This window comes from Onychomys torridus, chromosome 8, assembly GCF_903995425.1.
Source record: "Onychomys torridus chromosome 8, mOncTor1.1, whole genome shotgun sequence".
NCBI lineage: Eukaryota > Metazoa > Chordata > Mammalia > Rodentia > Cricetidae > Onychomys > Onychomys torridus.
In genome coordinates this window covers 64952295-64976159 of record NC_050450.1, presented here as the reverse complement: position 1 = coordinate 64976159, position 23865 = coordinate 64952295, and the positions used below count along the sequence as shown (strand labels likewise).

The 23865-nt window shown below is 49.1% G+C and overlaps 1 protein-coding gene across 1 annotated transcript; it reads right to left on the bottom strand.

Moving 5' to 3' along the window:
- Positions 1-1213: 1213 nt before the first annotated feature.
- Positions 1214-21850, bottom strand: Trarg1 (trafficking regulator of GLUT4 (SLC2A4) 1). The gene is made up of 3 exons (XM_036194652.1): positions 21308-21850; positions 6140-6272; positions 1214-1416 (listed from the first exon to the last, which is right to left on the bottom strand). Exons 1-3 carry the CDS (start codon positions 21683-21685, stop codon positions 1406-1408), a joined length of 522 nt encoding a protein of 173 aa, XP_036050545.1. The 5' UTR covers positions 21686-21850; the 3' UTR covers positions 1214-1405.
- Positions 21851-23865: the final 2015 nt, after the last annotated feature.

Here is a 23865-nt window from a genome sequence, read left to right as displayed (position 1 = left end):
TCCCCAGATCTGAACTGAAGGGGTGGTGGTGGTGGGGTATGACATTAGGTAGTGGTGGCTCAGAGCAAGCAAGGCCAGCAGGTGAAGCCCCTGTGGGCACAGTCTGTGCCAGGCAGAAAACTGGAGAAGCAGAGGCAAAAAGCAGGTGGCTAGTTGGCAGAGGGTTCTGTTCGGCTCCTTTCCTGTGTTCTGCTAGGTCCTAAGAGGCTGTAGCTACTGGGCCCTTACTCCCTGCCCCAGTGCCCACTCTCTAGACTGGACCCTTCAGCTGAACCTTTCCTTCTAGACTCCTGGGGCTCCAAATTAAGAAAGAACAAGCCTTCTTAAGAATTCTCTAGCCCCCTCCCTTACAAAATGCAGCAAAGACTCCCGAGAGCCTATGAATCAGAGAGTCCAGTAGGAGTCTCAAAGTTACCCCTAGGGAGAGCCTTTGTTGCTGTGGATGGCCAGGGACACAGGACCAGGCACAGAGCATCCATTAAAGCTGGGCTAACAGCCTGAAGCCAGGGTCCACCTCAGTTTTCTGCGTAGGATCCCTGAATGCCCTATAGAGGGCCCCTGAGTCACTTGCACAGTTACCAAGATGGGATCCCAGACCCCCAAAGAGTCAGTGGCAGGAGAGAGCTCAGGCTCTGTCCCTCCCCCATGGCTGACCTGGATCAGGTCAAGTTCTAGGACTTCCAGGTTGGTGCCTCTGGCTACAGCACAGGTGGGGAGCAAGAGGCAGACTCCATGGTTCTGGAAGGTGCTCTGGAACCAGAGTCCTTGGTAGAGAAGCCTCGAGGCTGAAGTTCAGTAAGGGCACCAGGTGTGTCATGCTATTCCTACCCAATCTTCAATGGAAGGTTTCCACATGGCTCTCGTCTCTTTGCCGGTGTGTATCAGGGCCCATGCTGAGTGACACCTTCACCTTTGGACTCAGGCTAGGATCACCGTGGATGCTCAACACAAAGCATGCAAGGAGTCTGTTTGCTCCGCATCAAGAAAAGTAGAAAAGACAGCGGCCCAGACTGTGCTCATGTTCACAGACACCCAGGGTGCGCGGTGCTTCTTTCTTGGCTGTGGGGCTGGTTTTCTTCCCATTCTGGCAGTTTATGCTGTGTGTAAGTTCCAGGAATTGTGGGGATAAGAAACAAGCCTGAGAACTGAGGTCAAAAGGCGAGTGATGTGTCTATGAGATTATTCATTGGGTTCACGGCCAACTTCATTCCAGATTTTCCTTCCCGTCTGCCATGGGCTGACAATGGAGTGCTGTAGAGGTTTCCCTGCAAGTTTGTGCTTTTGGAGCTTGGGAACAGGTGGGGACTTGTCAGCCACCATCCTGTCCTCTGTGATGTGTGGGGATGTGTGGGTTCGAAGCTCTCCAGCTGGCTGGCGTCTGCCTCCCCTAGAAACAGCTCGGCGGTTACTTTGGAACTGGAAAGAAAAGAAGGGTTATAGTGAAACCGTGCTGAGGACAGTCTTCAGAGCCCCGATTTTAAGGAGCTATGAACCCATGTTGAATTGTCTCTTGGTGGGAAATGGTGACCAGGATGAGAACATGGTCAGGGACGTCTTTGGTTTGGGGTTCTTGATGCAGGAACTCCCACCAATGAGGAGACTGTGGCTTTGGTGATTGGTTAGAGGATGGTCATGTGACACTAACCGGACCAAACAAAATCAATCCTGGGCCCTTTAGTCTGCTGTTAGAGGCAATTTATTTATTTTATTTTATTTTTAAAGACAGGGTCTCACTAAGTAGCCTTGGCTAGCCTAGAGCTTGCCATGTAGATCAGGTCACCTACCTCTGCCTCCCCAGTACTGAAAATAAAGACAAGGTACCACACCCAACCTAAAGATGATTGATTTTCTTTTAGACAGAGTCTCATGTAACCTAGGGTTGTCCCTAAACTCACTGGCCTTAAACTCCTGATCCTCCAGCAGCCACCTCCCACGTGCTAGGATCACAGGCACAAGCCACAATGCCCCATACATCACCTTTTTAAAATTACCGCTTAATTACTAGACTGGTTTGCATGTTTGCCTCTATTAGAACACTATTGTCCCTGGTGATTGTCACCTGCCTAGAAATTAAGTCAACACACTGAAAGCCGGACAAGGTCATGAGAACATTTCTGTCATTTTCCTCCAAGTGTCTAGATACTGCTTTGCACCAGACTAGAGCCACACATCCGGGAATACCTTTTAGGAAAGCTACAGACTTCTTTTGCCAAATTGAGTTCCAAAGTTGTCCCAGCGACAATGACAAGTAGCAGAACAAGTAGCCTGGGACACAGTAAGTGATAGGGAACCCAATCAATGCCTCCGGCTGCTGGTCCCTGCCACTCACATGCCTGAACGCCCAACAAACTCCACACTGGTGGAGAAAGTCGAGGCTCAGAGCCTATGAAACATGAAACTTCATTTACACAGAAAGCGGATGGAGGATCTGAACTCTGAGCCCAGTCAAGCTGATCGAAAACCTGCACACTTGTTTCTCCTGAGTAGACAAGACTGCCATGACCCTACACTGGGCCCCAGGCTCTGAGCACTTCCTACTCTAGGCCAGCACCTCCTGCACTGGTACCTGAATTGGAAATCTTTCGAGAATGCACCTTCTGGGCTGGTGGCTTCCTTAGCATGAGTGAGGCCTTCAGTTCCATCCTCAGCACCACCAAAAAAGGGAAGAAAGTCTAAAATGCAGATTTCCATTCGGGGGGGGGGTCTGAGAGTCTAAAACAGCCCCCAGGTGCAGCAGGACCACAGAGCTCATTTTGAACAGCAAGGTCTTTATAGGAGAGGCTTAGATTGATCTCTGAAATAAACAGAAATGTCCCAGAGTGTCCCATGCTTGGGACAGCTCTGAGATAAATAGCCTCCACACCCTCAAAGCTAGGGCTGACAGTGTCCTCTGAAAAAGGTTTACACCTCGGACCAGTGCCCTGGTGCTGTGGATATCTCTCTGTATAAATAAAATGCTGTTTGGCCAGTGGCCAGGCAGGAAGTATAGGTGGGACAAGAGAGAAGAGAATTCTGAGAAGTAGAAGGTTGGAGAGAGACACCGCCAGCCGCCGCCATGAAAAGCAACATGTAAAGACACTGGTAAGCCACAAGCCATGTGGCAAAGTATAGATTAACAGAAATGGGTTAATTTAAGATAGAAAAGGTAGATAACAAGAAGCCTGCCACGGCCATACAGTTTATAAACAATATAAGTTTCTGTGTGCTTTCTTGGTTGGGTCTGAGCGACTGTGGGACTGGCGGGTAAGAGAGATTTGTTCTGACTCTGGGACAGGTAGGAAAACTCTAGCTACAAATGGCGCCCAACGTGGGGCAAGAGTTTCCACCTAAAACCTGAGAAAAAAGATTCTAAGACGGAGCTAAAAACAGCTTCCTAATTGTCTTTCTTAAGTTAGCGGCAGCCTGCCGTTTTGAGCTTCTATGGCGGGTTCCTGGCGTGTGCGTCTGATCTGCGTGTGGCGGGAATGAGGAGTCTACAAGCGGCACTTTACTCTGCTACATGGTGGATTTAGCCTTTGCTAGTTAAAAAAAAAGTTTCTGGGCTATGTACTGCTTTGATAGAACTGCTTCTAGACCCAGAGCTGACAGTAAACTATACCACCACCATGTTGGGAAGCTGAGGTGGGAGGAGCCAGCAGCCACAGCCAAGCTTCAGTCTTATAAAAATGGATATTACACAAAGAATCTGGTTTGTCTTGTCATTGAGATTTTTAACCACAAAAAAAGATTTCATCATAAAAGCTGTTGAATTAAACAAATATGTAAATTTTAAAGGTACCTTGACTTCAAAATTTAGATATAAGGATATGTTGCTTTGGAAAGGAGTCTCTGCTTTTGTTTCCACAGAAAGCCAGAGGCTGTGGATTTGTTCCAGATTAAGATACATCAGGTTTGATCAGCCAAGACCACCTGAAAGGTCTCCGATGACGTCATGGCCCAGATGATCCAACATCCAGAATGGTTTCAAGGCAACTGGCTCAGAGGTTCACCCTAATGGACTACTCCATAATCCTAAAATTTTCTTTGTGTCCCCATAAGATACAGCGCCCCCCTCCAGCAGGAAGTAGTAAGAAAAACTACGCCCACATTCCCCAAATTATCAAGCTGGCTTTGGAGATGGAATTGGCTCACTCCTTCTCTAAACCCAGACATATTGCTAAAAAAAAAATTTAAGAGATTCTTGTGTCCCAAATCAGAAGAACCCTCTGATGTGGGACAGAAAAAAAAAAACCAATATTTTATTTAAAACAGGTTGATTATAAATATAACTTTCTAAAGATAAAAGGAAATATGATATAGATATGCTAGGATAAAAGGATAGATTAATAAACTTACTTCTAAAAGAACAACAACTCATTTAAAATATTTTACATTGATATAGATTTTAGTCTATTAATACAAACTTAAAGTTAATTTTGTTATACTGTATGTATATTTCTACTCTTGTTTAAGATATTATGTTTATATAGCTCATTTAAAATTATAATGGATAATTAAAAATAGATTAATAATTAATCATCTAGGATAATCATACTTATAACCATGTTAGATAAGTCTTCTAGATATACACAACAATATTTCAAATAGATAGGTAATCTTCAAACACTTCAAAGGTCTACAGAATATGGCATTTAAACTATTTTTAAGATTTAGACTTTCTGGACAGTGAGACATGTATGCTCCTGGCAGCGCCGATTTACTTCAGAGAGGAGGATGGGCATTGAAGACACTTCATATGGAGTTTATCTTCACCTTGACAAAAAATAGCCATTTGGGCAAGAAACTGTTCTTGCCTGGACTGCTTGATCACCTGGACACGCAGGACCCATAGAAAGGTGACCACTGAACTTTGCTTGACAAAATGGTCCTTCAGGTTCCTGCTTCGCAGAGGAAACTGCCAGACATTCTACAGGACACTGAGAGAAGTGACCGAGAGACTCTAGCCCTGTGGGCTGAAGACAAATGCCCCAACATTACAAAGGAACATTAGGTGACTGTCCAGGCTGCCAGCTGTCTCTGTCTACTCTGCAAGACTCCTGAAAGTTGCTTGCATCCTTCTCCCGGTTCTCAGGTAATATTATATCCTTCTGAGGTCTTTGATGTGGTTGAAGACTAGATAGTTATAATTTCCTCATTTATGATAAAAGATAAGTTAGATATAAAACCTTAGACTCACAAATATAAGATAGATAGGATATCTTCTTTAATATTGTAACTGTAATTCTTGCTTGATAATTGTTTTGTTATATATAATTGTACTATGTAAAAGTTAAAACTTTCCTTAAAAAAAAAAAAGAAAAGGGGAAGTGCTGTGGATATCTCTCTGTACAAATAAAATGCTGTTTGGCCAGTGGCCAGGCAGGAAGTATAGGCGGGACAAGAGAGAAGAGAATTCTGAGAAGTAGAAGGTTGGAGAGAGACACCGCCAGCCGCCGCCATGAAAAGCAACATGTAAAGACACTGGTAAGCCACAAGCCATGTGGCAAAGTATAGATTAACAGAAATGGGTTAATTTAAGATAGAAAAGGTAGATAACAAGAAGCCTGCCACGGCCATACAGTTTATAAACAATATAAGTTTCTGTGTGCTTTCTTGGTTGGGTCTGAGCGACTGTGGGACTGGCGGGTAAGAGAGATTTGTTCTGACTCTGGGACAGGTAGGAAAACTCTAGCTACACCCTGGGCCACCTTCAGGTACTAACAGCACTGCTTCCTGCCTTCTTGCGAAGCGAACACATGCTGCTTGTTTCTGGTCTACCCTGACTGTGCAGCAAGGAGGCCTAGTCATCAGTCTCCAAAGCCACCACATCTGTTATCCAGAGTAAGGCTTACAGAAGCCCTCCATGATAGAGGCTTCCTCTCTGCACTTTATACTTGAAAATGCAAGGTTCAGCCAAATGGGACACTGGCCCAGGTCCCAGGCCATCAAAGTTGAGACTGGAATTTGTGGCCTCTGATTCCTAGGGCAGTGCCCATTCTAGACACTTTTCTATTGATCCATAAGTCCAGGCATAAGATGAGTCAGAAAACCCGTCTTCACCTAAACAGTCTTGACTAAAGTGAAAGGGTATGGCTACACCCCTCACCACTGCCCTGTCCCCAGTGTTCTCTCTCTCTCTGCTGCATGCCCCGTGCCTTACCTGTGAAGTTGACAGTGACAGCCACAATGATGATAACGATGCCCAGGATGATGAAGGTGATGCTGAGCAGCCGCGCCAGGCGGCCCAGCCTCCGTGCCCCATCCATGTCCCCCTGCTGCACACTACTTCGAGACTGCAGAGAGAGGGTAGAGAAACTTCAGGAAGCTTGCCCCTCAGCCATGTGGGCATGGAAGCCACACAGTGGTCTTGTGAACTTCCAGATACACCTCACCCTCCCAGCCACCCACAGTCCAGCAGGCTCCTCCAGGACCCATGACCTGGGCTTCTTGGGCAGACGCCTTTCCCAGGGGACTGCTGGGCAAAGGAACCAAACAATACCAAGTGCTTCCTCCCAGGGTAGTGACAGGGCAGAGACAGAGTGGCAGGGGCAGGTGATGTGGTGGAGAAGGGAGACAGGTCCGGGACAACTTGCAGGAAGAGACAGGCTAGAAACCCTGCGACCCCTCCCAAGTGCAATTCCACAGCCACGTGGGGACGGGAAGACAGCCCTGTGGTTTTTCTCTACTCACAGCATGCCTGATCTCCTCCCAAGACCTCCTCCTTGCCACAAAACCAAAGGCACTGGCCTCTCTCCTAGTTTCTTCCATGGCCATGACCTTGTTCAACACAACCCACCTTTGTGATCCCACAAGGGAAGCCAGGCTGTGGTAACCCTGGCGGCTTGCTTGGTAATGAGCTTCAGTTCTCTGGGACCCAGTAAATCTGGTGAAGTCAGGTGGATGTGGAAGGAGTGGAGACGGTAAGAACTGGGAGGCCCCTGGGTTAGCCCTGGCTGCCTTGGTAGGAGGTATATCTAAACATCCACACAGGGACCCCAGGCCTCTTCTATTGTGGCCTAAGACTATCTGCCAGCCAGGGTTGGCTCCATGTCTCCAAAGTCCTTACCCTAGAGTCTCTCTGTCCCTCTTGGGCTTCTTGTACTTGCCCAAAACTCTAGGCTGCCCAGGCACAGAGGGTTAACCAGGGTGACTGCTTTCGGGGCCACAGACACACTGGAGGCTTCTTCTCAGGACTTTATACTTGAAAACACAGTGTTCAGCCAGGCAAGACACTGGCCCAGATCCCAGGTCATCAAAGCTGAGACTGGACATGTGACCTCTGACTCTCAGCCCCTTTACATTTTCTTTCTATTGATCCAGCAAGTCCGGGTATAAGATGAATTTGTTTTGGAGTTTTGTAGTGTTAAGGATAAAACCCAGGGCTTTGCCTGTGCTTGGCAAGCACTTTATTACTGAGCTATATCTTCAGCCCTTTAAAATGTGTGTGTGTGTGTGTGTGTGTGTGTGTGTGTGTGTGTTTGTGTCTGTGTGTGTATCTGTGTCTGTGTGTGTGTGTGTGTGTGTGTGTTTGTGTCTGTGTGTGTATCTGTGTCTGTGTGTGTGTGTGTGTGTGTATGTATCCTTTGTACGGGTCTTGCTAAATTATCTGATCTGATCTTAAATTCATTCTGTAGCCCAGGCAATTGTTGAACCCTCAATCCTCCTGCCTCAGACTGCCAAGTAGTTGGAGTTCCAGGCCTGCATGACCAGGCCTACACAGATATTTATCTTCTGACTCAAAGAGACTCAGGACCTGTGCAGCAGAGACACATAGTCGAGTACCTTGACGGTGGTGTGGTGGTGGTGGTGTGGTGGTGTGGTGTGGTGTGGTGGTGTGGTGGTGTGGTGGTGTGGTGGTGTGGTGGTGTGGTGGTGTGGTGGTGTGGTGTGGTGGTGTGGTGGTGTGGTGTGGTGGTGTGGTGGTGTGGTGGTGTGGTGGTGTGGTGGTGGTGGTGGTGTGGTGGTGTGGTGGTGGTGTGGTGGTGTGGTGTGGTGGTGTGGTGTGGTGGTGTGGTGGTGTGGTGGTGTGGTGTGGTGGTGGTGTGGTGGTGTGGTGGTGTGGTGGTGTGGTGTGGTGGTGGTGTGGTGGTGTGGTAGTGTGGTGGTGTGGTGTGGTGGTGGTGTGGTGGTGTGGTGGTAGTGGTGGTGGTGTGGTGGTGTGGTGGTGGTGTGGTGGTGTGGTGGTGTGGTGGTGGTGGTGGTGTGGTGGTGGTGGTGGTGTGGTGGTGGGTGGGGTGGTGTGGTGTGGTGGTGTGGTGTGGTGGTGGTGTGGTGTGGTGGTGTGGTGTGGTGGTGTGGTGTGGTGGTGGTGTGGTGTGGTGGTGTGGTGTGGTGGTGTGGTGGTGTGGTGTGGTGGTGTGGTGTGGTGTGGTGGTGACAGTGACTAACTGAGCCCTTACTTTACCAGGCAGCTTGCTGAGGATGGCACCTGGAGGTCTCGCCCAGCCTCAGAATCATCCTAGCAGGGTGGCAGGTGCTGCCCCACTCCCCTGACTTAAAAAACCAAACAAAACTACGGGCCAGAGACATGAGACATAACCTCTCCTCTGCTCCCCACGAATGTACCCCCAGCCCTGTGTTAGTGCCCTGACCTCTTTTCTCAGATTCCGACCCATCCCCTAACCGCACCCCAGCCCAAGCGACTGCCAGCACACAGTGGCATCCAGCTGCCCCTTGCTCCCGGAGGCCCCTCTCACCTGCCTGCACCCCACTTACTGACAACAGCTGCAGTCCACCACCCAAGTCATAACGCTTTCTTGTCTCTTTGTCCATTTTAAGCACTGGGGATTGAACCCAGGGCCTTGTGCATGCTAAGCAAGTGCCCACCACGCTAACGTGTTTCCTCTCCTAGTCAATTCCGTTGCTATGCTGCTCTCCAACATCCTTGTTCCTAGTTCCCCATTTTTACCTGAGCTGTGGCAATAGCTTCCTAAAGATCCTTCTGGAGCACTGCGGTGGTGGCGCACCTTTAATCTCAGCACTCGGGAGGCAGAGCCAGGTGGTCTCTGTGAGTTCAAGGCCAGTCTGGTCTACAGAGTGAGATCCAGGACAGGCTCCAAAGATACACAGAGAAATCCTGTCTCAAAAACCATTAAAAATCCTTCTGGATAGGAGCTCTGTTCTCTTCCAGTTCGTTCCCATTTCATTCTGCTGATACTTACACCAAGCATCCTGGCAGGGCCTCAGGCTGCTCCAGTGTAAATGAGCATCAGTTTCTATGCTTGGGGTCTTAAACCCGATGGCCTTCTTTTCCATCTCTCTCTCTCTCTCTCTCTCTCTCTCTCTCTCTCTCTCTCTCACACACACACACACACACACACACACACACACACACACGTGAACTTGCAAGCATAGAAAGTGTTAAAGGGAGACATACATGGCTTACGAGAGCTTATAAAAAAGAATAAGCGGGCTGGAGAGATGGCTCAGAGGTTGGGAGCACTGACTGCTCTTCAGGAGGTCTTGAGTTCAATTCCCAGCAACCACATGGTGGCTCACAACCATCTGTAATGAGATCTGGCGCCCTCTTCTGTATACATAATAAATAAATAAATAAATCTTTAAAAAAAAAAAAAAAAAAAAAGAATAAGCAAGGACTTCTGGGAGGAAAGGCTGCAATGCTGATATGAAGGATGGGTAGGAGTGCCGTGTGCAAATGACCTGGAGGGCAGATGTGCACATGCTCAACAGTCACTCCTGAGGAAAGTAGGAGATGTCAGATAAAGGCCAGTGTGCCTAGAGCTGACAGAGTGGGGGATAAGAGGCTATAGGGTGGGAAGGGTGTCTTCATTAGTTACTGGTGTCTTCCAGTAACTTCCAGAGCCTCCCATATCCCCCCAAAAATGTGTCTTGGTTCAACAAACAGCTGAAGCTGATAATGGAAGGGCAGGAGGATAGAATGGTTGGAAACCCACTTCTGAAAGGCCCCTCTGGCTGTTAGTGAGGATCAGAATGGAGGTGGAGAGAGCATGGTGTGGCATCGTGAGTTCATCATACTAGTGCTCAGGAGGCTGAGGCAGGAGAATCACAAGTTAAAGCTTAGCCTGAGCAGCATAGTGAGGTCCTGTCTCAAGAATGATAATATTTTTTTTTAAAGCTGGAGGGATGAGCTGGACAGTGGTGGTGCATGCCTTTAACCCCAGCACTCAGAAGGCAGAGGCAGGTGGATCTCTGTGAGTTCGAGGTCAGCCTGGTCTACAGAGCGAGATCCAAGACAGGCTCCAAAATTACACAAAGAAACCCTGTCTTGAAAAACAAAACAAAACAAAACAAAACAAAAAAAAGCTGGAGAGATGATGGCCCAGTTCATAAAGCGCTGGCTCTGCCAGGTCCACACCCATGCACAGAATCAGGCATGTTGGTGTGCCTGAGCACAAGGTTCAGATTTTTCAATCTGCATGTGTGTATCTGTGTGAGAGTATGTCACATGTGTGAATGCCTGTGGAGGCCAGAAGAGGGCATCAGATCCCCTGCAGCTGGAGTTACAGGCAGTTGTGAGCTGCTGGGTGTGGGTGCTGAGTCCTCCGGAAGAGCAGCAAGTGCTCTTAACCTCCAAACCATCTCTCCAGCCTCTGCACACGGTGTGTGTGTGTGTGTGTGTGTGTGTGTGTGTGTGTGTGTGTGTGTGTACACCAAAATGTAGAAAATGTGACAGTTAAAGAATAAAAAGAGTGATTCAAACTCCTAATAAAATGTGTTCATTTAGTCAGGCCGCGGTGGCGCACACCTTTAATCCCAGCACTTGTGAGGCAGAGCCAGGCAGATCTCAGGGAGTTCAAGGCCAGTCTGGTGTGAGTTCCAGGAGAGCAAGGACTGTTGCACGAGAAACCCTGTCTTGAAAAAAAAAAATGTGTTCATTCAGCTCTGTTGAGACTATGAAAGATTGGTAAAACTTAGTTTAAAATTTAAATTGCTAACTCAAAAAAAAAAAAAAGAATTGTAAGGTGGAGAATAACTAAGACATCATAAACTGACCTCTGGTCTCCACATGTACATGCACCCTGCTACACACACACACACACAGTTCAGAGGCTGAAGAGATGTCTCAGTGGGTAAGAGCACTGGTCCCTCCTCCAGAGGACCCAGATTTGATTCCCAATGCCCACATGGCAGCTCATAACCTTCTGTAACAGTTCCAGGGGATCTGACACCTTCTTCTGGCCTCTGAGGGTGATGCATGAATGTAGTGAACAGATATACACACAGGCAAAACACTATACATGTAAAATAATTTTTAAAATTATCAGCCGCATGCCTGTTAGCTCAGCATTGGGAGAGGAAATGAAGAGACAGATCCCAAGCTCACATGCCAGCCAGTGTAGATAGAACAGAGATTCTGGCTCTATGAGAGACTCCATTGCAAGGCAATAAGAGAGCCGTAGAGGAAGACACCCAAGACCTCCTCTGGCTCCCACACACACATACACCTGCACACAAAGATGCACACACACACACACACACACACACACACACACACACCACAATCTGGCTCCTACATGCACATATACCTGCACAGAAATGTGCATGCACACATACACCTGTACACAATGGAGGCTGAGGTAGTCCTATCTACTTAGCATCTCACAGGCTTCACATTGTCCATAGAAAAAGCCCCAACTCCATCAACTTTAAACCCTTACCACTCTGCTCCATGATCTCCAGGAGGCCACTTTGTACTGCCCAAGGCATGATGAGACCTGACCTTTGCTCCTTTCCAGTCTTCTGCTTCCCCCAATGCCATGTGGCCAAAACCTCCCACCATTAAGGGCTTACTCCAGTAACATCTCTTCCATGAAGCATGCCAAGATTCTTCCACCCCTGGGGTGTAAAATCAAACCCTGTGTCAAGATCTGTACTGAGGGTATTTCATTCTCTGAATACACTTATGAGGTGGGGATGGAGCTAGAGTGTAGAACATTGTGTGTGTATGATGGGAGATGCAGTTACCAGAGAACGGCCACCTCAGGAAGAGCCGTATACAGTATGGTGGCACCTGCCTGTGACACCTGCCTGGAATCCCAGCACTTTGGGAGACTGAGTCAGGAAGACTGTGAGCTTGAGGCTAGCCTGGGTAACACAGCCAATTTGAAGGTAGCCTGGGCTAATAATGAGACCCCGTGGAAGAAGAGGAGGAGGAGGGGGAGGAGCAAGAAGCACCTTGGACGCTGTGTAGCAGAGGCTAGATTTGATCCGGGAGGGCAATACATGGGTTTATTTTTGTTGTTGTTTATTCGAGATTGGGTTTCTCTGGGTAGCCTCGGCTGTCCTGGACCTCAGAGATCCACCTGCCTCTGCCTCCCGAGGGTTGGGATTAAAGGTGTGCGCCCCCACAGCTGGCCTTGTCCTAATGAAGGATTTTAATGGGGGGACAAAATGAGACTTGCATCGGGGAATGTAAGTCTGACCACAGCGTGGCGGCTAGGCTAGACAGATGGAGGCAGATTCAAAGGCCTGAAATGAATAACGATCTGGACAAGAGCCCAGCCTGGAGAAGTGTTGAAACAGGAGATAACACACAGAGTGAAAAGACACTGCCTGAGGTGATGTGCAGGGCTCTGGCTGGCTTGATGGAAAAGTGGAGTTGAGACGCCTGGGCACTATGAATTTGTCTAAGTTTGGGACACACTCATGAATCCATGTCACCTCCAGACACCTGGATGGTTAGCCCAGGTCACTGAATCCATGGCATCAATGATTAGGGCTGACGTAGATAAAGACCTTGGGGATTTCCAAGAAGTTCAAAACTAGCAATTTCAGGACTGTCGAGCATGGTGGCACACACCTGTAACCCCAGGTACTTGGGAGTCAGAGGAAGGAGGATCAACTATTCAAGGCCAGTCTGGACAACTTAGAGAAACTGACCCTGTCTCAAAGTAAACATTTGAAAGGTTTGAGGAAATGTGTTCACTAGCCTAGCGTGCGCAGGGCGGTGGGTTCAGTCCCCAGCATTGCAAAAGAAAAGATGGCATAGAGAAACTCTGAAGTTGCCTTGAGTAATTTCTGAGGCCTCTAAGAAGTAAACTTCATGTGCAGGACACAGGAGCGGGAACAGGGTTTGCAATGAGTCAAGCCCCAACTTCACAGAGAAACAGCCGCACGTGCAATGATGATTCAGGACCATGGAGAGAGACTAGTGCAGTGATGGGAAGGAGAGAGTTGGGGAAGAGGAAAGATTTCCGCCCCCTTCTTTGTCTCTCCCTTATGCACAGAGGCACAAGTCCCCAAATCCCAGCTATGCGTGTGCCTTTGGACCTGGGAGACACTCGCACATACCCCTGGATGGAACTAATCACATCTGTCCTCTAAGTAGATGAACGCACACATAAACAGATCTAAGCATGAAAAATATGTGCTGCTCCTACAACACACTAGTCAAGTGGCTACAGAACATGCCTAAGGAGGGCAAGAGGTGCAGGAGTGTTAGGATGTACATGGGGGCTCTGCCCCCAGCACCACATAAGCCAGGCATGGTGATAACGCGCCTCTAATCCCAGCACTTAAGAGGAGGAGGAGGCAGGAAGATCAAGAATCCAAGGTCAAGCTGGGCATGTTGATTTAAATCTAAGCACTTGGGAGTCAGGGAGGCGGATATCTGTGAGTCCAAAGGCAGTTTGGTCTAGTAGCAAGTTCCAGGCCATCCAAGACTACATAGCAAGTCCCTGTCCTACACACACACACACACACACACACACACACACACACACACCTTCAAGGTCATCCTTGGGCTACATCTCATAGACAAAGCCAGGCTGGGATACTTGAGATCCTATCTGGGAGCAGGGGAAGCCTGAGGAAGCTGTCCCTGTGGATCTATGAGGCACTGTCCTGTGTTATAGGAATAACCCACAAAGAAGTGGAGGTCCTGTAGTCACCACTGCAGTTGGAGATACCTCCCAGGAGCCAGTAATGCCTTGTGGGACCTGATAATTTTCAAACTGGTGAAAGTCAGACTTACCCATTCACAGGAGTTTTGCCCTTTCCTCTGGCCTTGCAAAGTTTCATTTAGTGTCAGTAAAAACAGGGGCCAGCCATATGTATTAAGCATCTACTATGTGCAAGTTTTGTGCAGGTGCTGGAGGTACACATTAGCTCATTCAATACTCCCAACAGCTCTGCGAGATGGGTGTTTCTATTATGATGACTTTAAAAATAATATTTGTTGATTCTCTGAGACAAGGTCTCCTGTAGCCCAGACTGGCCAATAGCTTGTTACATAGCTGGTGTTAACCTTGAACTCCTGTCTCTACTTCCCGAATGCTGGGATTAACCAGCATGTGCCACATGCCCAGCTCTTGGCTTGTTTTATCCGTGTTACTCACAGAGGGCCTATTGCCCGGGGTCTTACTCTGCTGACAGGAAACCTTGCTACAAGAACACAGCCATTTCTCAGTGTGTCCTATGTGCCAATCTGCTCCTCCCCCAGGGGATCACGAAGATTGCAGTGCATACTTGAGCCGGAGCTGGACATCTATAACCACTGCTCTTCAGACAGAGCCACTGACCCCACCTCCCTGGCCGCCGTAGGCCCTGTCAGAGCCATCGGTTCCTCTGATGGGCTTAATGGGGAGGATAGATGAGTGGGAAGAGGAAGTCGGGCGAGGGCATGGTGCTGCCCTACACACACAGAGGGGTTGACTTCCTGGAAGTACCCTCAGATCCAGATATGGGGTGGAACTATGAGAGAATGATGGATTCAGCATCCAGCTGATGGACCTCCTACCAGCCGTGTGGCCATGGCCCATTCTGCCTAGGATGTGTGTCTGCGGACAGCAGCATTCTCTGAGGCCAAGAGCTTGAACCTGCATCTGCAGGGACTTCTAGTATCTTCAAGACTTGGAGCCCCAGTGTAGGAAACTGACCACCCCCTCCAGGGACTGTTACCCTGCTGCCTCCAAGAAGGACATAGTGTGGAACCCTAGATGGATAGCTGACCCTTTCATCCCTGGAGCATGGAAATGGCCTAGAAGATAGACTGACTTTAAAGACAAGTAACCGCAGGAACACCGAAGAAGGCAGGAGGTATGGTTGGTAGGAACATGCACTGTGATCAAGGCAGCCAGGCTGGATTCCAACCCTAGGCTTCCCACTTACTACCTTCTTGTCTCTGCACTTCAGGTTTCTTTCTTTCTTCCTTTCTTCCTTCCTTCCTTCCTTCCTTCCTTCCTTCCTTTCTTTCTTTCTTTTTTTCTTTCCTTCCTTCCTTCCTTCCTTCCTTCCTTCCTTCCTTCCTTCCTTCCTTTCTCCTTGGTCTGTACCATGAGAATAATAATGGCACCCGGATCTCACAGGGGTATAGCCAGAGCTAAATGAGATAATACATTTGAACCATTTGGAGCTGTGCCTAACACTTAGTAAGCATCCGTGAATTTTAGTAACATCATCCTTCAATTTCCTCACCCCTGGTCCTGATGCTTCTCTTGGATATTCATTCTCATAACTATATTCCACCCTTTGCCATCACTCCTCTGAAATCTGAGGACATTTCCCTCAGCCTGTTATGCTGGTGGGACCTGCCCTTCTCTGAGTCCCCGCCTGTCATCTCTGTTCGCATCCGAGGCCATCACCTGCTCATGGACCAGACCTATTCTTTGGCATGTCACCTCGGCCACTCTCTGCCACATCTGCCCTCCCACCTGGCCCTGGTCTAATGCCATCTCTGCCACTCAGAGCCCTGTGTCCACAAATCTACACCTAATGCTGGGGCAAGTTACACCATCCCTGAAGCTGATGGCAGTCCCCATCCGTACTCTCTAGCCTCAGCACAGCCATTATCTCTCTGTCCCTGGTCACATCCCATCTCCTGTGCCATGAGGCCCTTTTTGCTCAGCAAATGGAGACACTGCCTTCTACTCCCTGGCAGCTCCCTTTCCTCTGAGTATTTCTCCTTCAAGGCCTCTCCTCTCCAGGGACCCACACATCCCTCCTTTTATCTATACCTCTCCACCAAGACACCCAGAATCTAGGGAATGGCCAACCCAGCAGATGAACCACACTCCTTGAACTTAACCTCTCCAGGGCCTTGGGCCACTCCTGGCCTCTTCAGGCCCTTCATTCCCTCCCTCCTTTCCAGCTTTGCTTGCGCCTTCTGGAAGCTTCTCTCAGTACATGCTTCTTGTTGTTCTTTGGTTGGTTGATTTGGGTCAGGTTTGGTTTTTGAGACAGGATCTTGTTTTGTAGCCCAGGCTAGTTAATAGGACTCACTCTGTAGCTAAGACTGACCTTGACCTCACAGCAATCCTCTGGCCTTTATATCCTGTGTGCTAGGATGACAGGCCTGTGGGCCACATGCAGCTCCACTCTATTAATGTGGACAGTCCCAGAGCTAGCTTTGAGAATAGGCTCCAATATCCCTGAGTTGGAGCCTGACCACATGCTACACACACACACACACACACACACACACACACACACACACACACACTGAGAGAGAGAGAGAGAGAGAGAGAGAGAGAGAGAGAGAGAGAGAGACCTTTGTGTTCTTCCTTCCCAGTCCATCTAGAGCTCAGACATCCCCATTCCTTCCTATACACGGGATCTCCTTCCAGTAACCCATTTCCCACAATGCAGCTGAAGGTTGGTTTTGCAATATGAACTGACCACATGGTGCCTCAGCCTAAAACTCCCCAGGGGCTCTTCAGAGGCTTGAATTCCAAGAGCAAGTCCCTGCCTTGCGACAGCCCCAGCACACTCTGGTTCCCCACCCCACCCCTAAATGCCAAACAGCAGCCCCTTATCTTAGCCATCAACCTCTTTGTCTAGCACCTGCTTGTTTCCTAAGACAGGCTTGCTCACCATGTGAAGGCGGTATCCCGTACTACTCTGTTCCCTCCAAACAAGCAACTGGCCATTCAAGATGAATGAGTGAGTCAGTAAAGAACCAAATGAGTGGAAGGCCAGTGGATCCACATCTTAGGGGGTTCCCAGAAGCCACCTCTGCCCACTGCCAGTAAGCCTGGTCCAGGTCTCAAACCTCCACCACTCTTGTTGTCATCACTGGGGACGAGACCCAGTATGAAGGCTGTGTAAGTGAAGGCAGTCAGTCACAAAAGGCCAAGACAGGGTCTCTCTGTGCAGCCCTGGCTGTCCTGGAACTTGCTCTGTAGACCAGGCTGGTCTTGAACTTATATCTGGCTATCTCTGCCTCCTGAGTGCTGGGATTAAAGGCATCGGCTGCCACCACCCAGCTATATATAATCCATTTCTAAAGCGCCTGGAATAGGCAACTCTGAAAACAGGAAAACTGATGCCACCCTGGGGTGGGAGGGATCAAGGACACAAGTAATATCTAACATCACACACACACACACACACACACACACACACACACACACACACACACACACAGGGTTCCTTTTGAAGACAAGGAAAGTATTCTAAAATCAGCTGGGGTTAAGATGTAATTTGTTGGGCTGGAGAGATGGCTCAGAGGTTAAGAACAGCACTGACTGCTCTTCCAGAGGTCCTGAGTTCAATTCCCAGCAACCACATGGTAGCTCACAACCATTGGTAATGAGATCTGGCGCCCTCTTCTGGCCTTCATGCAGACATGCAGGCAGAACACTGTATACATAATAAATAAATCTTTAAAAAAAGAAAGAAAATGTAACTTGTTGAGTGCACTAAAAACCATGGAATGACCATTCAGCCATAAAGAGGATAGGTCCTGTCATTTGCAACAGCTTGGGTAAAACCACAAGCCAGGCACAGGAAGTTCTCTTGCTCCTGCTCAGTCTAACAGTTGATCTAAAGCTAGGAATGGTGGTTCCTGCCTAAGAATCTCAGCACTAAGGAGGCTGATGCAGGAGGATGTCCACACCCTCAAGACCTAAGCCACAGGGTCTCAAGACAAACAAGGGCAGGGATGTGTGCATATAACCCCAGCTAGGGTACCATGGTGGGGGGTGTGTGTGTGCTGGGGATTGAACACAAGGCCTTGGGTAAATTAAGCAAGTGTTCTACCACTGAGCTACATCCCCAGCCATCTGCTTGGAGTACAGCAAGTTGCCTAGGTTGGCTGCAAATCCCGGGATCTGCCTATTTCCACTTCCCCAGCACCAGGATTACAGATGTGATTACAGATGTGTAATGCCCAGCTTTTTTATGTGGATTGGGGTTTGAACTCAGGCCCGCATCTTGCCAGGAAAGCATTTTTTGTTTGTTTGTTTGTTTGTTTCCCAAACAAGGTTTCTCTGTGTATCTCTGGCTGATCTGGAACTCGCTCTGTAGACTGGGCTGGCCTCAAACTCAAAGATCTGCCTGCATCGGGTGGTGGTGGCACACGCCTGTAATCCCAGCACTCGGGAGGCAGAGGCAGGTGGATCTCTGTGAGTTCGAGGCCAGCCTGGTCTACAGAGCTAGTCCAGGACAGGCTCCAAAGCTACAGAGAAACCCTGTCTCGGGAAAAAATAAAAAATAAACAACAACAACAACAACAAAAGATCTGCCTGCCTTTGCCTTCCAGGTGCTGGGATTAAAGGAGTGCACCGCCACCATCCAGTTTATACATTTTTAAAACTATAAGAAAGTGTTCTGAGCTGGTTGTGGTGGCACACACCAGTAGGATTTGCTGAATGAGGCGGGGAGGCAGGAAGATCACAAGTTTGAGGCCAGCTTGGGCTACACATTTAAAAAAAAAAAAAGGAAGAAAGAAAAGAAAGTGTTCTGAAAGTTTCTACAATAAGGAAATGATGAGGAGATATCAATGTTTAACCTAATTTAAATATGACACAGTGTATACTATATTGAAACAGTACATGGCATTCCATTGTTGTATGTAAGCTTTATGTGTTGTTTTGCTTTATTTTGTTTGTTTGTTGAGATGGGGTTTCACTATGTAATTCTGGCTATGCTAGAACTCACTGGCTGGCCTTGAACTCACAGAGACTCTCCTGCCTCTGCTTCCTGAGTGCTGAGTTTAGAAGTGTGCACCCCCACACCTGGCTAGTTTGGTTTTTTTTTTTATTTTTAGCTTGGAGGCAGAGGCAGGCATATCTCTGAGTTCTAGGCCAACCTGGTCTATCCAGCAAGTTCTAGGCTATCCAGGGCTACATATGAGATAGAGGAGGAGGCAAGGAGAGGGAACCCATTAAACCATGCACTTTAGGTGAGTGAGTTATATATGAATTACACTAATAAAGCATTACGTTATGAATTACATTAATAAATCATTACATTGATAAAGCTATTTTTAAAACCCTGTTAGAAAACAAGGGGTGTAGTGGCCTGCTCTGGTCACCTTAGCATTGGGAGGCTGCAGTAGGAGAACTGACAAGGGTTTGAGGCCAGCCTGGGCTATATTGCAAGACCATGTCTCAAAAATCTGAAAAATAAATAAGGCCCACAGTGACTTCTCATCTCCCAAAAGGGAGACTCCCTACAACACTTAGTCCCTGTAACCACAGAACACACTTATGTTGGGCTGGGCTCTGTTCTTAAGCACTTTGTGGGGAGTCATCTCAGCCTCTCTCAGCTCTTTAATGCATGCATTATGCTTCTGCCCACTTTGCAGATAGGTAAACTGATGGAGTAATTTGCCCAAGATGACTTAATTTTCTTGTGTTTGTGTCTAGCCTGGGCACTTCTTGCACTATGTCCTAAGGACCTGTTTAGAAGCTTCTCTGCCTGGAGAGAAGCCCCAGGGACTCTGTCCCAGTGTCTGGTTTAGAGTCCTCTCCCTTCCTTCTAGCCCATCGGACCCGACTCAAATACAGAAAAAGAGAAAGAAGTGACAGAGATAGGTCCAGTGGTCTCACAGTCTTCAACCCAGCTTCTTTCGGGCAAGGACAATGTACCCTGCCCCCAATTCCCAGAAGATTATTCTAGAATCTGTTTTCTCCTGAGCCCTTGCCTGGTTTCCCTCCTGTCTCCCTTCCTGGGATCTTTCTCTGTAGCCAAGCAGTTGGCTCTGCCCAGAGCCGTTAGCTACACTCTGGAGCCTGGCATGGTCCCCAAGTGCAGCAGGCAGCCCAGGAAGTTTAAATGGGCCCTGCCAGGACCCTGCTTCACCCTGTCTCCTGAATTCAGCCTCTATACTTGAGATGCTGCCACTGTCCCCATGGCCTGTCAGGTGGCTCTGGAACCTAATGGAGTGGACAGAGATGTCTGAAGAAGTACGGTGGGAATGACCACAATTCCTGGTGGCTTGATAATCAATGACTCAGCAGTACAGTCACTCCAAAGGAGACGTGTCACCCACCCAGCTCTCTGGCTCTAACTGGCCTGTTTTCTCCCACTGTCCCCAACCTCATTCCAAAAGTCTCTGTACTTTCTAGCCCTGTCTGTCGGCACACATTCTCTGTGAGATCTTCTGGAAGTAGCCACTCTACCCAGTGACTTTGCTCGAGGACAACCCAAGACAGAATTCAGAGTCCTGCAGAAGCCAAGACTAGCTCACATGCCCCTCCTTGGCAAGGCTGGCCATGCCCTGACTTGTGCCCAGACCTCCAGCAAAAGCCAGCTGGGCCAGGTGGTGGTGGCACACATCTTTAATCCCAGCACTCAGGAGGCAGAAGCAGGTGGATCTCTGTGAGTTCGAGGTCAGCCTGGGCTATGGAGCAAGTTCCAGGACAGGCTCCAAAGCTACACAGAGAAACCTTGTCTTGAAAAAACAAAACAAAACAAAACAAAACAAAACAAACAAACAAAAAAACAGCTGGTGGAAGCTGGAAAATCAGGAGATTCAGAGCCTTGAGATCTCCATTGTCCCCCAACCCCCAGCACCCTGACAACTCCCTCCCTCCCCATGGGCCCCAAGGGAAGTCAGGCCCCAGGGCTCCCAGTGTAGCAAGGCCACTGTGGCTCTTGGAAACAGAGGCAGCTGGTATAATGCCCTGGTGGCCCAAGAGGCTTGCCTCTCCTTGGGGCATTCAGAACCCCTTAGCCCTCTTCTGGCTACACTCTCTGTTGATATAGAACTCCACTCAGACAGCCCCCCTACACCTCAAAAAAAAAAAAAAAAAAAAGCAATCAAGAGCTCCCTGCCCCCAGGAGGTTGTAACTCTCTCTCCTGCAGAATTTCACTCCAGATAGACCCTGAATGCTTCTACCAGAAGGAAGAACTTAACCAGGGATTCCCCGGGAGGCAGACGTGAAGAAAGAAGGAACAGAACCGAGCCTGCCTTCGGTCCCTCTAGAAGGGAAGTCAGGAGATAAGAAAGCGTTTCCCATGCAGGCAGAATACTGTATACATAATAAAGCGTTTCCCACCAAGGCTCCACCACCCCACTGTTCTCTGTACTTCAGTCCCTTCCCAGAGGACATGCCTGCCATCCTGGGGTGCCCAAACCCGTCCGTCCCCCCCCCCCACCCCTGCACAAAGCCCGGGACTTACCATGATAGAAAAGATGAGAGGGATGAGGTTGAGGGGCCAGACGGGGCAGAAGCAAGAAGCAATGGCGAGGATCAGGTAATCTTTGGGAGCTTCTTGGTCCTGGGCATAGGAGTTGGTGATAACAGAGGATGCCCGCCGAGAGCTGGCCCGGGAAGGGGAGCCAGGGAGGGAGGGCTGTCTGTGCACCTCGGAGATTACCTTGAAGGGCAGGCTGTGGCCGTTCTGCTCCAGGTCCAGAGCCCCTGACAGAGACTTGGACAGACCCAGAGCTTTGTCATCCTTGTTTTCCACTTTGGTGAGAAGCTTCTCCATCTCAGGCAGCTCCAGGGGTGAGATGGAGCCTGGGTCTTGAAACTGAGGCTGCACTGGGTTGGCCATGGTGGCGTGGGCCTTGGGGTCTCTTCAGGTCCAGGTAGGTAGGCACAGTGTGCTCCAGAGGGTCCTCAGCACACCATTCCCCAGCTCAGATTTTAAACCACTGGAACAAGGGTGGATGTGTGTTTGCTGGGGCCGGGGGGCAAGCTGGGTGCTGGGAGACTCAGAAGAGCTTCTCAAGGCTAGCAGAGTTCACAGCTGGAGTCTGCTGCTGCTGCTGCTGCTGCTGCTGCTGCTGTTGTTGTGAGAAGCTCCCAGGAAGCTGGAGTCTTCAGCTCCGGTCAAGTTTGAGGCCAACTTTGCTGGAGCTGCTGTCTGCACGGATGGGCGGGGAAGCGAGAGAGAAAGCGGCAAGAGCAGAGGAAGAAAGAAGGGTTCTCCTCACCTCTCTAGTGAGTGAGGCTGAGGCTGAGACAGGGAAGGGGTGTGTGTGTGTGTGTGTGTGTGTGTGTGTGTGTGTGTGTGTGTGTGTGTGTGACACAGCCTCCCTCGCTCTCCACCCTCCTTGGAGATGCCTCTCTTTTTCAATTCCCTTCTCCCCAGAGAATCATCCCAGCAGCATCTTGCCCCTGGCCCGGCCCAGCCCAGCAGAGTCTACAGGGACTTGGGCCAGCCCCTGGTTTCCTCTGCAGTCCCAGACCTGCTCCTCTGGGCCATGGCTTAGATAGGGGAAAAGACAGTGATCACCAAAGCCTCCTGCTCCTCTACTAAGCAGTCTTGTGCTTCCTATTGTCTGTTGGCAAGTGCTGGGCTCTGGGCCCATCGTCTCCCACCCAGACCTTCCCCTCAACACTTATCTGGGGAAAGAGATGTGAGGGTCGTGTGGTCCCTGAAGGAACCAGTGGAACCCTAAGCCTAAGTTTCTAAACAACTCACCAAGGGCCGTCTCATGCCTCCCATGGCTTATGGTGCTGAGCTGTAGGCAGAGACCCCCTTGGGATTTCTCTGACAGATGCCAGCTTTGAAAGAGCCAGAGGCTCTGCCTGTCTTTCCTCAGACTCTCTTTCCTCCTCTGTTTCTGCCTCCTCCATTCTCCACCCTTGTCACCAGAGTGGCCCAAAGCCACCAAGGGTATGTAGGGTATATAGGGGAACTTGGATGGGGCATATGAAATCATCTAAAATTCCAGAGTCATGCCTGATGTGCGAAACCAGAGCTGGGAAGGCCGCAGGACAGAGTTCAAATCATTTGCTTTTGTAATTTAGAAATAGAGGCCCAGATGGGAAGGAACAGTCATCTCAGTCAGATAACAATCCCTGGCCTGTGTCCTGGGGCTGGCAAGGAGCAAAACCAGCCACGTAAGGAGGGCAGGGCAGGGGGAGATGGCTTTGGTTGGTTTCAAGTTTATTTCAGAAATACTGCTTCTAGCAGAGGTAGAAGGGGAGCCACAGAGAGCTGGCTGGAGGGAAGAGAGGAAGGGATGCCAGTCCTGAGGAGGAGTCACATGTGGGGCCTCGGTGCTGAAGACACACGCGGGAACTAGTAAGCTTAGAAAGTGTTTGAGCATTTAAGGTGAATCTTCATGTTTGATAAATTAAGCTATGTTAAATAATTTTTTATTCAAGGGTTAGGGAAATGACGTAGTGGGTAGGAATGACAGCTTTCCTGTACTCCCAACCCTCAGGAGGCAGAAACAGGGATCCCCAGCTTGTCAACTAGTGAGTTGCTGGTCCAGAAATTAGTGAGCTGCTGACCTATTGTCGAAGAAGATACCCACTGTCAACCACTGGCCTCCACAACATGTGCACAAACATGCATGTGTACCAGCACACGTGACCACCTCCCACACATACTCATGCTATTCTACTCCATAAAAAAGGAACTTTTAAAAGGGAAAACCATTGTTATTTGTAAAAGGCAGCCCTCTAGGGAGACACTTTCTCCACCTCTTTCTATCTCAAGCCAGGAGAATGGCAGGGAAATGTACTGGGTGGGGGTGGCCCAGCCTGGGAGGTTCAGAAAATAAGCTACCGCCTTTCAAATAAAAAAAGCTTTCCAAGGCAGGAAAATTAGGTCCCTGACAGTGAGGGGGTTCTCATCCGTACCCAGGTGCACAGGTGTCAGGTTCCAATGCCGGAGCTGTCCCTCAGAGGAAGGAACCCAGGCCCAGCCCAATCTGAGCAGTGCTTCCAGCCAACTGTGGCTCCGAACGCTCGAAATGTGACTAGTCAAATAAACATGTG